Here is a 15595-nt window from a genome sequence, read left to right as displayed (position 1 = left end):
AGGTTTTTTTATTCATTAGTTGATTCAGCTGCTTCATTCTGGCATAAACTGTTATTATTTAAGCCAACTGGTGGAGAGGAGAAAATAATCAAAGATACAAAATATGTGACATTTTCCAATTATTCTTCTACCAATACATTTTCTCACATGAAATACTTTTTCTTTCCTTGTGTTCTTATTGGTGTTTTAAGGGATTGCAGAAACTCCAGGTCTATAAAAAAACCAAAATCATCTTAGTGTTTGTTAATTTGTTGTAGGAATGCTTTGTGAATTGCCATTAAATATGCCAGTATGGAATGCAACTTCCTATGGGGCAGGAAAGAGAATTTGATCAATCAGCTGAATTTTTATGACAAAAAGTTTTTTCTTCTGAACCTGATGTCTGCTCTCAAATTTGATAGCAGTCATCAATCTGCTTTTTTGAAGTCATCACAAATTTTTTACATTTATGACAAGCCGCTCAGTTTGGAATACCAGTGGATGCTTCAATGCCCATGTGGTTTGGCCATCATAAATCAGGAAAAACACAGTGCAAAAACGGCCTCTCTTTATTTTCAGATGATTTTGTAAGCCTTCCGTTTGAATAGAACACTTACGCCTTTACCCCACAGATTAGGCAAAGGGTCCTTTTTCTTGTAAACTGCTACTCAAGAGGATTTTGTTGGAGAGTCATTAAGGAAGGCCTGGTACAGCTGTAAAAATACACATGACACAGGTGTGTGTATATATACATATATTAATATACATCCATGTTATCATAAGAATGCAGTTTTTATAAATACAGCCATGTTGAAAACACCAAGTTTAATCATGAAACAAAATTGTTCTAGCAGTTCTAATGAACAAATAGGTTATTCTTTTCAGCTACTAACTATTGCCAAATTTATAACATACAAGCTTACAATTGTACCCTTTTAATCAAGTATTCCTTTAAAATGTGTTTCAGTCTAAGGCAGAAAAATTAAAAAACCCCGTCTCACATGGGTGTTTCTCATAAAGCATTTTAATTTCATTCTTTTGGAAGCAGGACACTGATGCTTCCAACTTGTACTCAAGTGGAGCCTGAAACAAATAAATCAGTTTTCATCTCAGGGCTCATTTTTGAGCAGTGACTTTTTACAAGGTGAACGTGGAGGAGAGTGTGCTTGGAGTTGTCACTTCTGGTTCTTGTGGTCGATCAGAATGGAGATCAGGACTATTCTTTCCCAAGGATTTTGTAATTGCAAAAAGGAAAAAAGAGAAATTTTGAAAAAAAGGAGTCAGCACATGTGGGACTGTGGGCAGTGACTTTTCGGAGCTGCATTCTCTGGATTTCTTCCTGCAGAGCAGTCCTACCAATCTAAAGAGGTGTTATTTGTAAATCTTTTCATAGAAAGAAAGCATGGCTGAGAAAATATTCAAAAAGAATAATGGTTATGGTGACTTATACAGTGACTTTTTGAGACACCCCTGTGTCTCTTGGCAGTTTTATTCTCAGGCTCTATAAAGGAAATGGGAATCTTCCTGTCATCCACCATTTCTCTGCCATTAGGTTTGAATTCTGAAGAACAACAAAAATACCAATGTTAGAAATGATCTTTTAAAAATCTGTGTTTGACATTGTAAGGTCTCCACTAGTGAATATTAATTATTACAAGAGGCATATGCATATTAATCATGGTTATTAATGGGTATAGAAAGCTGACATCAGCATTCTCTTGAATGTTCTCTTCTAGTGCCTTTGCAGCTGGTTTCTAAGTGTTCTAGAGCTCACATTCCTTCAAGTGTCATGGGCTCTGGTTTTCTGCCTGTATTTTGCTACTTTCCACTGAAACCTTGATGATAACGATTCAGTTGCTCTGTTATTTCAAGTTTGGGGGTTTTATTTAAGAATAGATGCTGGTTTTGAATAGGGATTGGAGATGAATGAGCTGTCTGTGTCTTTGCCTTATCAAAAAAAGTGGAGAGTGTCACAGTAAGGATATTCCTGCTGCTCTTCTGCTTGTCTCAAAGAACTCTGTTTTACAGAGAATCTGAGATTTAAAAATGTACACAGAAAGATAGCTCTAATAAACAGGAAGAAACATATATTTCTGTCATTCTGCTGTTTCCAGCTGTAGAGTTTCCAATTAAAATTCTTTCTTCACATAAGTAATATATCCAGCATAGATAACTTCTAGCACGAAGTCCTTAATATCATTAATTATTTGATCTTTCCGACGACATTAAAAAAGGGATAAAAAAAGAAAGGCAGAATTCTGTAGCTGTAAGGTGGCACAGCAGGGAACTCCACTGATCTCAACATATTAGAGACTGCAAGGGAATTAAAGAATTGCAAAAATGTGTGCAGAGAAAATGACAGTTAGATGCAAACTCACTCCTTCTGATTTTTACTTCTGTTATTTTATTGTCTGGCTTAAAATTGCAAGATGCCTTCTTGCACAAAGTGGGAGATGAAGGAGTCGACTCCTGCCTGCTAATTTCACATCCTGATTGCTGTCGATGCCATTAAAGTCACACGTGTCCAGAAAATCCAGAAGTAGCTTTATATTAAAATGATTGCATTTACATTTTCTCAAAATCTTTCATCCAAGAGCCTCAAAAGAGATCTGGGAGATTTGAGAACAGTCGGGGAATCTGCAGAAAGCACTTGGCCCTGTGGTAATTGTTGTGGTTATGCAAACTACCTTTGTCTAGACACCACACTGGGCATCTTTTAAAGACCTGCATTGTCATTCTTTGTTCCAGCTGGGAGGGAGATATTCCCAAAACAGTCTCTTTCATGGTTATTTCAAGAATCTGCTTGTAAATTCCAGAGACTGAGTCAGCCAGGGAGCTGAGCCACCAGGATTTTTATGTGTAAAAAAAGCAGAAGTGAGCTCCAACTCTGAGCTGTAGTTGTGCGTGCCCAGAGCTGTGTTTCTCTGACCTGACATCGATTCTATGACACTTATTAAGATCCTACACCATTCCTGAAGCCTGCAGGACAGGATGCAGCTCCTGGTCCATTCTGGGTGGCTGATACATCACAAGGGAGAGGGGATTTCATCGGGCTCAGGCATTCCCATGAACTTCTCCAGCCCCTTCCCCCCAGAGAAGGGCACAGAATTCCTGGAGGCTCATTTTGCTGGGGAGTGTCAAAGCCCCTCCTGGACGTGCCTCCCTGGCTGGAGGAACACAGTATCTGCCTGGGGCAGACAGCCTAGAGCACTGTGAACAGAGAGCTTTGGGGGTTTCTGCGCGTGCTTTTCCTTGTTTTGCTGGAAGTACCGTGAATAAATAAACAACCCGAGCAGTGCTCTAATGAAGGATCAGTGGGTTAATTGGGAAGACAAGGGGAAGGGGATTGTCCCCTCTCCTGCTGGGCCAAGTTAATTCATGCAGCAGTACTGGAGGTTGTTCCTGGAGGAGATTCCTGCTGTTTTGTCAGCTCCAGGAGAGGGGAATGTCCACAGAAAGGAGAAAGAAAATCAGATAAACTGAGTTTATTGCTGATCAGCTGCTAGGATTTATCTTCAAGTTCTAGGAAGCAACTAAAATGTCAACTAGGGAGTCATTGTTCTTCACTCAAGAGCCGCATCTCCAGCAATACCAAGGTATATTTATTTTAAGACATAGCAATGAAGGGGAAAGAATTTATTGCTAAGTAAAATTCCTAAGTCAAATGGAGGACTTGCCACCCATTGGCAAAGCAATTTGGTAATTTCCTTTTGCTTTTTCTATTTTCTGCTTGTCAGTTTCTTTTCTTTCCAGGCATAACATGTTCACTTTTAGTCAAATATGGTTTCTAACAAAAACCAACCAAAGAAAAAAAACCCCAACCAACAAAAAACCAAACCAAACAGGCCATCTGTAAAAAAAGAATTTTATTCTCTTCTCCCTGTTTGACATCTCTTCTGAATAGTTCTGGCTGTACAGCCATTGCAACTTATTTTGCATTTAACTAACAGTTAATATCCCAAATATCTTGCATCTCTTTTGCCTTCCCTCGTTACTTCTGAACTTGAATTGATAACCATTAGTGGTACCAGGTGATTCCTTATACTCAGCAAAGCTCTGTAAGATGTACTAATGGGCTCTTTATTTTCTCCTTCTCTCCTCCCTCTCACTTTTTCTGCCCCCTTCTGTTTGTCTCTTTAGAGTACATACTTCCTTTTTTAACTCCCTTTTACTCTGGTTTTGGCTTATTAGAATTTTCTGCAGCAGACAGGATGGCAGTGAGTGTCTCAGGAGGATGGAAGGCATCTGAAGCTGTTCTCAACAAGTGCAGCTTCTCTTTTTTTATTCTTTCCTAAAGCAGGTGCCTTCCCTCTTTTGCATATCTGTAAAGTGCAGGGCTGTTGGGCTCAGCACATCAATCCTGTGCTCCAGCTTGGGCAGAGAAGGACTGCAGCAGGTTCACAGGAAGGAACAGGCTGTATCAGTACAGATTTTAGAGTACTGTGTAATAGAACTGTAAAAGTCTCTGGAGTTTGGAATAAATGACTACAGATGTGACACCTCTGAGTGGGATTTGTCTCAAAGGAAGAGCCGGAAACTGAGCACCATGTAGTTCCTTTCTCTTTTGAAAGGTTAAAGCAAAAGGAATAAAGTTGCAGCTTATGCTGGGGTATTTTTAATTTTGCAGGAGAATGACAATGGACAGATGAATTTATTTTCCAGTATTTGAAAATAGGGAGGGTGCCAAGAGGGAAAAGAAGGCTATCAGATCTGAAAAGGAACTTTTACACATCACACAGACACTTTGGTAAAGCTCCACACCCCTATATTCAGGGAAACTGAGCTACAGGATTATTTTCCCAACATAACTTTTCCCTTTTTTTCCCTGCAGAGAACGAGGATAGCACTGGAGGTGGTTCAGCTTGCATATGTATGTTAACACCTCTGGCACACCCAGCCAAGGAGGAGTGCAGGGTTTGCTCACTTCCAAATGTGTGTTAATTATTGACTTCAAACACGTGGCTTTCCCACTGCAGCACCCTGGCACATGTGACACTGGGTGTCATCAGGGACGCTGGTCCTATTTGAGTTGTCAGAATTTTTAAGAGCTTATACCTGAAATTTGTCTTCAGTAAACACATATGCTTCCTTTCATTTTAAAAAGGGCACAAGGAAGAACTAGACTATTTATTTAGCTCCAGGGTGCCATCAGTTTTGATGTGACTGTTTCCAACTGGAATGGATAAAACCTCAGGTTTCCTGTGGAAAAAAAAATCATTAGAAATACTTTTTGTTCTGCAAAGTGACCATATTTATTCTGCTTTATGGAGGAGTTAATTTTTAGATTGACCTTCACATGTTGCATAGTCTAAATGTATGAAAAATGCTGGAATGGTTACATCATTTGCAATATAAATTATAGTAAGAACCTCTTTAGCCAAGAGTAAATGTGATTGGTAGGTGATTCTGCTGTGGAAGGGATAGAAAATTACAGAATCAGAATGTTTGGGTGGGAGGGGCCTGATCTTCAAGAGAAACCTACTGTCATGTGAGCAATCCCAGTGTTTTCTTTCCTCCATGGAATGACATTTAGCATTGCACGTGTACATTTTAGAGCATAAAATATCAGGAGGCCTTCTTTTGTTCATGATGCATCAGGAAAACAAACCTCAACTCCTTCTTCCAGACAAGATGTGCAGCTTTATTTTTAAATTGCCATTGGATCCCACAGCAACACACACACACACATACACACACACACACACACACATTCCTCTTCTCTGTGCCTCTGAATCTTTTTATTAAACAAAACACAAACAGCAAACTAGTGCAACATGCACTCTGTTAGTATAATCTCTAATATTGAATTATTATTTTATTACACAGAATAAAGCAGTTAAAAGTTAGGGAATATTTAAGAATATAAAGAAATCAGAATTTTTTGCATATTTGATATGCCCCTAATGATGGTTTATAGTTGGAGCACTGTGACACATACAAGATTATTGATATCTGTGTGTGTTTATAACTGCCTAGAATCTGTAATTATTATAAGTATACAAATTAAAATCTGTATGATTAACCTAAGAAAAATCAACTTGTATTCATTCGATGGTGAACTGAGAACTGAGTGACTCTGAGAGATTTCACTGTGTAACTCTATGGCTGTGTAGGATGCCATGCAGTCAGATGTCTCTTTTATTTCTAAAATTAACTTTCTGCATATGTGTGCAGAGGTGAGAATGTCCTAGACTCATTTCCTGTCTGCCTCCATGGGAGATACAGCCTGGTTTGATCTCTTTTCTTCATTGAGGCCAAATAAATGTTTAGATCACCTAAAATTAGGCCCACAACTTTTAATGCATTTAGCTTTTCTTTTGTCTTTACACAAAAAGGAATAATCTTTTATAGCACTGGAAAATGTGCAGTTTGTGGTTTTAAGGCAAGGAAGATTTGTGTTAATTGGTGAATGTGCTTTAAGTTTGGGTTACTTTAACATCTCGTTTCTCTCTTGCTTTACTGGCTGGATTTTTATGACTGTGTGATTTGAAGAAAAAGTGGTGAATCATGATGGGGAGGTATCTGTACTGCTGTATGCAGAGGAGAAATGAGGGATTGCCATCATGATCTTCTCACCATGTGACACAAGAAAATGCATCAATTGCATTTCTTCAGGCAGCTGGACAGAAAGGGCAGGCATTCCTGTGCCACGTGCTGCTGGCACGAGGAGATCACGGGACGTTCAGGAGATCTCCTGAGCACACTTTGGGAGGGCTGTGAGCTGAGACACTGCCGGTTTTGCCTTTGCAGACAACACCCTGAGCATCCTGGCCAAGCACAGCGGGTTCAGCCGGCAGAAGCAGGAGGTGTACCTGCTGCCCATCGTCATCAGCGACAGCGGCACGCCGCCCATGAGCAGCACGGGCACGCTGACCATCCGCGTCTGCGGCTGCAGCAGCGACGGCATCGTGCAGTCCTGCAACGTGGAGGCCTACGTGCTGCCCATCGGCCTCAGCATGGGCGCCCTCATCGCCATCCTGGCCTGCATCATCCTGCTGCTCGGTGAGCGCCGCCCGGCCCGGCCTCATGCGGCCCCTCACACCGCGGGGCTGGGAGGTGCTCCGCGGTTCCCAGAGGGAGAGGGACGGCCTGGTCCCTGCAGCCCCTCAACAGCATACCCAGGGACTGGCCTTGGCAGGACAGACCGTAGTTACCTGCCCAGCCTGACAGAGGGAACTTCCCAATGGTGCTCTGTACACACCGTTTGCCCCGGTTCCTCCCCGCCCTAATGTTCCTGGCCCTCGGTGTCTCCTCTTCTCGTTATGTCTCCATTGGTTGTGGGACACGGGGACCATCCCTGTCTCCCCCATGGGATACTGACCTTACCTGCCCTTTGTTCCTCCCCCATACCTCAAGGTTGTTGGCTGCTGAACCCCATACTTAAGCAGGCACAAGCAGATGCCTCACCCTCTTAATGCTGGGTCACCCTTCGGCTCCTGGAAATAAACCTGCTGGAATTGACCCGGTGTCAAGGCCTTCTGCCTCTCCTAGCTGAGCCAGCCATGTGGTGTTTGGATGTCTGAGCTTGACTGCTTCGCCTGAGTTTCCCCAAGCAGCCTTTCCACCAGAGAGGCTTATTGGGATCTAGGGTCCAGCTCAACTCCCAGATAACACAACACCACACAGTCCGGCACAGTGTGCAGCAACACTAACAGTGCTGGCAGGACTGAATCCCTCATGTCCTAAGAAGCAGAGGGAACAAAGTCCTGTTCTGGAGTAGTCACACACACAAGTTACAGAATAAAGGGGTGTGGGATGGGAAGGTAAAAATCCCATCAGGGTGTTGAGCAGCAAGGTGAACACAGTGTGGACTATACCTGATGGAAAATGGATCTGTTTTAAATGATAAGCCTTGTATGAATCATGGACAATCATAGAATGTCCTGAGTTGGATGGGAGCTACAGGGATCACTGACCCAGCCCCTGTCCCTGCCCAGACCCCCAACAATCCCCCTGTGCCCCCCTGGCAGTGCTGTCCAAAGGCTCCTGGAGCTCTGGCGGCCTCAGGGCTGTGCTCATTCCCTGGGGAGCCTGGGCAGTGCCAGCACCCTCTGGGGGAAGCAGAACCTTTCCCTGCTCTGCAGCCTGAGCCTGCCCTGGCCCAGCTCCAGCCCTTCCCTGGGTGCTGTCCCTGGCCCAGGAGCAGAGATTGGAGCTGTCCCTGCAGCCCTGGGAGCTCTGCCCTCAGCTCCTCTGCTGCAGCTGAACCAGGCCAGTCCCCTCGGCCGCTTCTCCTCCCCAGCCCTGGCTCCCTGCTTTGGATGCACTCTTACAGCTTTATCTCTTTCCATTACATATATATATATATACATATTTGTATATTTCTATTATGAGTTTTTTTGGATTGTAATGGCACAAGAGACACTAAAGCTTTACAAGATAAGCGCTGTGGTATATTTTAATAAAACATACAACATTTGTATACAACATCAAGTGGGGGAGAGAACAGTGAAAGTAGAGTCCTATTTCTACACTTTGCAGCTTCACTTTGTGACTGAGATTTATATCACTAACTCAGGTTTCAGCATTAAGCTGCAAAAACAAGCGTAACCCATTTAATTTTTTTTATGCATCTGTCCACGATTCTGAAGTTGAGCTAAGCTCTTTCTTTCTCACTTATTTTCTCTCTCTTTAGTTATATAACAGGAGTCTTGCAACAGGTAGAAAAAACATTGATTTCCTTCTCCCATTAGGGCTATGTTTTCAGAAAAACACCCTCTAATTTTTGAAAACACCATTCCTAATGTAGATCATTATAGCCTATGTGAATAATGATAGCCTGACTTCACTTCCAAAGGGAAAAGTTGAGGCTCAAAATTAGAAGTATGGGAAATCTTACTGCTTCCATAAAATTGAGCTTCAGATGTAAATATGAGCTGATAATCGAAGACTAGATGAGACTAATCAGAGCTTCTGATCAAATCTCCTAAATGTGAGGGGGGGGGGGGTGAAGTCATAGGTGTTTCAGTTTTTCAGCCTTATTACTCCCAATTCCACAAAAAGCCACCTCTCACCTTCCCCAGCTGCACTCACCATGTGGTGTTTGGATTGGAAAAGTTTGGCCTAACCAGCTTGTGGTGCTCTCTTTGCAGTCATTGTGGTGCTGTTTGTGACACTGAGAAGACATAAGAATGAGCCTCTAATCATCAAGGATGATGAAGATGTGAGGGAAAATATCATTCGCTACGATGACGAAGGTGGCGGAGAGGAAGATACGGAAGCATTTGACATTGCAACTTTGCAAAATCCGGATGGAATTAATGGGTTTTTGCCTCGTAAGGATATTAAGCCTGATCTTCAGTTTATGCCCAGGCAGGGTCTTGCACCTGTTCCTAATGGTGTTGATGTTGATGAATTTATTAATGTAAGGCTTCATGAAGCTGATAATGATCCCACAGCTCCGCCATATGACTCTATCCAGATTTATGGCTATGAAGGAAAGGGATCAGCGGCTGGTTCCCTCAGCTCCTTGGAGTCCTCCACATCAGACTCAGACCAGAATTTTGACTACCTCAGTGAATGGGGTCCTCGCTTTAAAAGACTCGGAGAACTTTACTCAGTTGGAGAAAGTGACAAAGAAACTTGACAGTGGATTACAAACTTTTTCCCTGTTGACTTAATGATCATGTAATATTCTAGGGCCACTGCTGTTAGTTAAAACTAATGTGGCTTTTTGTTTTAGAGGCAAGTTTAGCGCCAGTCATCTATAAAATCAACTACATTGTAATGTTGAACCAAAAAAAAAAAAGTATATGTTAGGAGGTTAAGTCTTGTGGAGTGTGAAGTAAAGTATGTGGAGTGTCTAGAAGTCTTTGGATATTTGATATTCACTTGACCACTCTGAAGATGGAGATTTGGATCTTTGATTATCTTCAGTGAATTGAAAAGAACAAAAAAGAAATTGGTGCTCTCTTAGGAAATGGACTTGCAGGGATTTGCTGTTGAACAGTAGCTCCTGCCCAATATGTGTAAAGCTAACGGTTTGTTTCTGCATTGCCAACAAAGATCCTGCCACAGAAATGTTCAAAGCAATATCTTGGTCTTCTTTGCAATGCTGAGCAGAAATAGCATTGCCAATTCCTACTGGCTCCTACTGTGCAGTGACCATCCATTGTACATACAGTAATTGTTGGCCACGCAACCACAGACTGAATATCATCTTTAAATATTGTGTCAAGCCTTAAAATATTCACATGTTCTTAATCCATTCCAGTGATGGGTAATAAATACTACTAATGTGTAGAGATTCAGAGGCAGGGCTGCAAAACCTTGCTTCAAGAAAGGATCTTTTTTTCTAGAAGAAGGATCAACCCTGTGCTTCGTCTTCTGAAAGAAAAAACTGTGAAATGGGATGGACTTACATAAATGAAAGAATTGCTGATTTTATTGCTAAAGATCGAATTTATTTGTTTAATCTTTGAAATAAATATTTTATTGATGTCCATTACTTCTTTTATTTATTAAGACTGATAATCTATAGAGTAAGACTATGAAGAAAACTAAATTATATCAGTTAGATTTTCTTTTCTATATATAATGAATGTTTCATACATGTACATTTTGAAAAGAAAAATGACAAATTTGTTGCAGGTTAAAGCAGTTCCCTGTCCATTTGCAGTAACTGAATTTTAAGAGAATGCTGGCAGGAATTAAACTTTGCCAGAGAAAACTTTTGACAGTTTTATATCTTCTTCATTAATCTAGTACCTGGTGTTTTTAATAAAAGCACAAACAGCTGGAAGTAAACTGGTTCATGTGAATATTTAAACTATAGACTTTTAGAAATCCACACATAACACAGTACAGTAAAAAAAAACATGCTTATAGTTCTCCACTGTATTAGAGCAGGAACCAGTGTGTACATAATTTTACTGCTTCTGTTATTAGCATTTTTTTCTATAATATTCATAGTGATGCACCAGGGCTCTTGCACACAGAGAAAGAACACTAGAAGCTGCAAGCATACTCAATTTGTAATGCAAACTTGCCATTTAGAAGTAGCAATTGTATAAGAAAACTACGTATTACATGCAAATCATTTTAATTTTCTACTTTGTTTTGAAGCTATATTATCGTTTATTTACTCCATGTATTGTATTCAGAGAAACTCCTGTATTGTTTCCTACTTTGTGAAATATATTTTTATAAATACTTTTCTTGTTATTGCTTTTCTTTCAGGTTTACCTGGGCAGTGCAGAAGTGAATCTGCCGGAATAACTTCATAGTTTCTTGAGGAATGTAGTTTCTTCAAAATCATTTATTTATTAGTTGAATACAGACAAAATAAAACAAGAAAAAAAAAGGAGAATATTTGAAACCATTTTTGACAGTGATTGCAGAATTTTGACAGTAATGGGAGCACAGGAGTTATGACTGTCTGATTCACTGCACCATGCTGAAAAATAACCTCACATGATGTTTGTTAAAGCATTGCTGGGTAAAACAACCCACTGACTTAAAGTTTCTCAATAACACTTGTTCCATAAACAAAAAATTCTTAACACATCACCTCCAATTTTGCCTGTATTTCAGATGGTAACATTGACTTTGCTTTAGCTACAGCACGGCTTGGTTTGATGTCTGTAGTCTGTGGGCAACTAATACATTAGTACCACTTTGATTTGTATTACAAACATTTTATTGAAATTCATGAAGTACCCAATACATTTAAGTTAAACTGCATTAAAACAAATATGCTTTTGAATAACTGAATATAAAACTTTTGGCAAAACACTGAACTAAGCAGTGAAGTCCTCTAACGTAGGAAAGAAGCTGTCCTGGAGATTTCAATGAAATCAAACTGATTTCTGTAACTCACTACAAGAAAAACCAAACCTACTCTTACTCATCACTTGCTCTGGGTGCCAGGATGTTCTGAGCTGCCGTGGCAGATCTAACACCAGGACATGGTTTGGGAACTGTGCCAGTTTCTGGTGTACATCCCAGTCCTGGGAGCCAGGGAAGTGCTGTCAACATGGATCATGGCATTGTCTGGGGACACGTCAGTGTTCAGGGCAAGGCACTATGTGAGTTAGAGGCTACACTGGAGAGTTTAGCAAAGCTCTTTTGTAGGAAAACTCACAAATGGAAAACCTTCTGATTGCCTTTCTGATTGAAAGTTCCATCTGAGACCACGACAGTGCATTCAGTAATAAGATTTCCAGGAAAAAAATCCCATCACTGGCCCTGTAGGAGAGGCAAAGCATGACAGAAATCTCATCATTGTCAGTCAAAAAGAGATGGAAGTCACTACTGCTGGGCAGAGCTCTAAATTGGGCATTTCTACAGCTTTCAAACAGGAATAGCTACATTGCAAAGGGGAGAAGAAAAATTAATGAATTTCTGATCTGTCAATAGAGATGTGCTGTTTCTTGTGTCATTGCCTCCCCACTGAAGGGAAACGATTAATTCTGCAAACTAATTCCATATAATTTGAGTATAAAATTTACACCAATACATGTTAGAGGGTTAAATGTCAATCATTCATTTTCCAGTTCTTCTCCTTTTTTGAAAATTAACTCAGCATAGAATGATTTTGGATAACAACAGTATTTAGGGGGATTAGATCATACTGTTCTACATCTCACATCTAGATTTAGACATATTAACGACACTCTTTTTAAGCATGTAAAAGCGTAATTCATCTTTTTCAACAACATTTAATTAGCAATTGACTCATTGCAAGTGACAAGGAAAATGCATTAAATTAGAATTATTAATACTGATAAATTTGAGAAGTAAATACTCAAAATATTTTACAAATGCCAAGTGCCTTAGAGTCCCGTTGATCCTGGCCTGTCTTCACCTGGCTGTGCCTCACATCATTGGTCTCAACTACTAAAGTAAATCATCCCACCCATGAGAGCTGGAATTCTGTGCACATTGTAAGGACACAAAATTCAGCTCAGGCATTTGAGTGCAAAAGCACTGTGAAGGGAATGTGTGTATACATGTTTATTAAATATAACTCGGATGGCTGAAGGTCCTCAATGTGTCCTGTCCTTCACAGCAGCTGAAAGCAGAGGCTGTTTGTGTGCTCTGACCTTGAAATCAGATCATGGCAAGCTCCTTTAAACACATTTTTTACCCGGTATCATTACACCTTTTTGTCTATGATGACATTGAAATGACTGTGAAATACAAAGAAGAGAAAATGGCTCAAGACTTTCATTTAAATCAGCAGTTGCTGATCACAGGAGAAACATTTAACACTATGGCAACTCCAAATCCCATCAGCTCTGTTGCAGCGCAGCAGTGACAATTCTCAGTCTGGAGAACAGACAGGATGTCTGCAAAATAGTCTGCTTGGAATAACTCTATTTGTACAGCTCAGCTAGAGATGGAGCTGCTGATTTTAATAGAAAGAGAAAAATAAATCAGCTCTACTACATCCATGCAGTTGCATCTACCTACAAATGTGTGTGGCAAGTTTTGGTTTTTTTTAACAGCCTGCATGGTCATGGAATTCTACGACTGGATAAATGGGTTTAGAAAGATTCTCCAAGGTCTGTCTAGCAGGAGGGATTTTTGGCAGGTAGCCTTTTCCTGTATCTGATTTTCCTGGGATATAATTTCAGTCTGATGGAGCTGTTTGGCTGTTCCTCCTCCTTTGCCTGCACCTCTCTTTGGCACTTCATCTATCCTGAGCTGGAATACTGGGAGTAAAATGTTAGGAAGTTCATTAAGACCATGTAGTTCTTTTTCATCTGGTCAGTGTTCAGGGACTAGAAAATGCAGCTCACCCAGGAAAGCAAGGTTCACCAAGCTCCCTTCCTTCTCTAGGGAAGACTGAACAGTCCGAGTTACTCATACCAAAGGACTGTTGCAGTATTTAAATTATGCTGAAAAATCTGATGCTAATGATGGTGCTTTTTAATTAATAGAAAAATATAAATAATAGAAAAAAAAGTTCATTAGCTGCTGAGATTCACAAATGTTTCTGATCAAGACAAGTGAAAAGTTCATCAAAAGTTCATCAGAACTGCAGTGCCAGGACCCAGGGCATGGCTGCCAGTGCCAGAGGGCAGGGCTGGATGGGATCTTGGACAGGAATTGTTCCCTGGCAGGGTGGGCAGGCCCTGGCACAGGGTGCCCAGAGAAGCTGTGGCTGCCCCTGGATCCCTGGCAGTGCCCAAGGCCAGGTTGGACATTGGGGCTTGGAGCAGCCTGGGACAGTGGGAGGGGTCCCTGCCCATGGCAGGGGTGGGGCTGGATGAGCTCTAATCCCCCTTCCAAACTGGGCCATTCTGTGATTCTGTGTAAAAAGGTTGCTCAAAAATTTATTTTTTGGATGTGGAAAGTTTTTAGCAGTGGCAGGATATTTCTAGTAAATTGAAGCTTAGTAAAAATAAAAATGTAAAAAGTAAAAAGTGAGAGCATTCACTGTTGTTAGAGTTTGCTTTCAGACCACAGCACGTGTCATTAGCAGAAAATAGAGAGCACTGATGGAGTGAGCAATGAAAGCTTTCTCTGCTCTATCATTCAGATAAGTTGGACTTGTATTATTTCTACATTTGTATACTATTTGTGCAAGATAATATTCTGGCTTTGCAGAAGGTGGAAACCAATTTAACTTGCTGTATAATTCACAGTGATGGGTTTTGTAATCACACTGCAAAATGAGTCTAGCTGCTGTATTATACAATACTGATACTGGCTTATGTGCTGCAGAACCAGACCCTCTCCAGCTAATGTCACAGTATTCTAAATGAGAAAATATAAAAGTCCTGACAATGCTTTTTGTGCAACTGCAACTAAGACATCTTCCAAAATGGCTAATAAAAGCGAGCTGAAGCTCGGTGTTGCTGGCAGAGCCTTGTAAATGTGCTCATTAGCATTGCAACACAACTATCTTTTCTTTTTTTCTTCATCCTACCCCTCTCCCCCCCAACATTGCAAACATTAAACCAATGAAATAAACAACATGAAAATCTCAGCCTTCTCTTCAGAGGGGATATGGGATAACTTGCAAAATCTCTTTTCTTCTCCTTCCCCTGTTTCTGTTGCCTGTTTGAAGGAGGTCTGTGAGACCACAGGCAAAGTGAAGGGATGAGTAGAGGTTTCCTGTTTTATTCCATGACTGGAGAAAGCATTTCTGGTATGGGGACAGTAGTACCCTCCCCTGATATTTTTCTAGACGTTCACAAAATACAAATGAAATTGAACACTGACAGCTCAAATTCCAGTTCATCAGGAGGTTCCAGGCCAACCATCTTGTGTAGACTCATGGAATGGCTGAGATTGGAAAGGACCTTAAAAATCATCGTTTTCTACCCCCTGCCATGGGCAGGACACCTTCCTCTATCCCAGGGTGCTCTGAGCCCCGTCCAACCTGGCTGTGGACACTGCCAGGGAATGTTCATCAAGTCCAAATACAGACTTGTTCCATGGGGCTGAGGAACACAGGGATTTCTTCCTTTACTCTTGTGGAAATGCTCTGATTTGTGAAGTCTGGAAGGAACAGCCAGAGAGGCAGCAGGCAGGCAGCACTGGTAACTGGTGGTGGAAAAATGATGGCTGAATCTGGAGTGGGTTCTCATTTTCTGTCTTGGGTCTTTAGGTTGGCCAAGCCTAGCCTTGATTTTTTTACCTTCAAAATATTTGACAGCAAAAAAAG

The 15595-nt window shown here is 41.0% G+C and overlaps 1 protein-coding gene across 2 annotated transcripts in view; it reads left to right on the top strand.

Moving 5' to 3' along the window:
* The window catches only part of LOC136296044 (cadherin-8-like), a 138070-nt gene extending 126718 nt beyond the window's left edge, over positions 1-11352 (top strand). For both annotated transcript variants that reach the window (XM_066194857.1, XM_066194858.1), the window contains 2 exons: positions 6730-6981; positions 9072-11352. In XM_066194857.1, coding sequence (XP_066050954.1) covers positions 6730-6981; positions 9072-9565 — 746 coding nt within the window. In that variant the 3' untranslated portion in view covers positions 9566-11352. The remainder of the gene's footprint in view (positions 1-6729; positions 6982-9071) is intronic.
* The last annotated feature ends 4243 nt before the right edge of the window (positions 11353-15595 follow it).

Source organism: Chamaea fasciata, unplaced genomic scaffold (assembly GCF_029207755.1).
Source record: "Chamaea fasciata isolate MVZ Bird 193981 ecotype frontalis unplaced genomic scaffold, bChaFas1.0.hap1 SCAF_12, whole genome shotgun sequence".
Classification (NCBI taxonomy): domain Eukaryota; kingdom Metazoa; phylum Chordata; class Aves; order Passeriformes; family Sylviidae; genus Chamaea; species Chamaea fasciata.
Note: the sequence above shows the minus strand (reverse complement) of the source record. Positions and strands in the feature narration are given on the sequence as shown.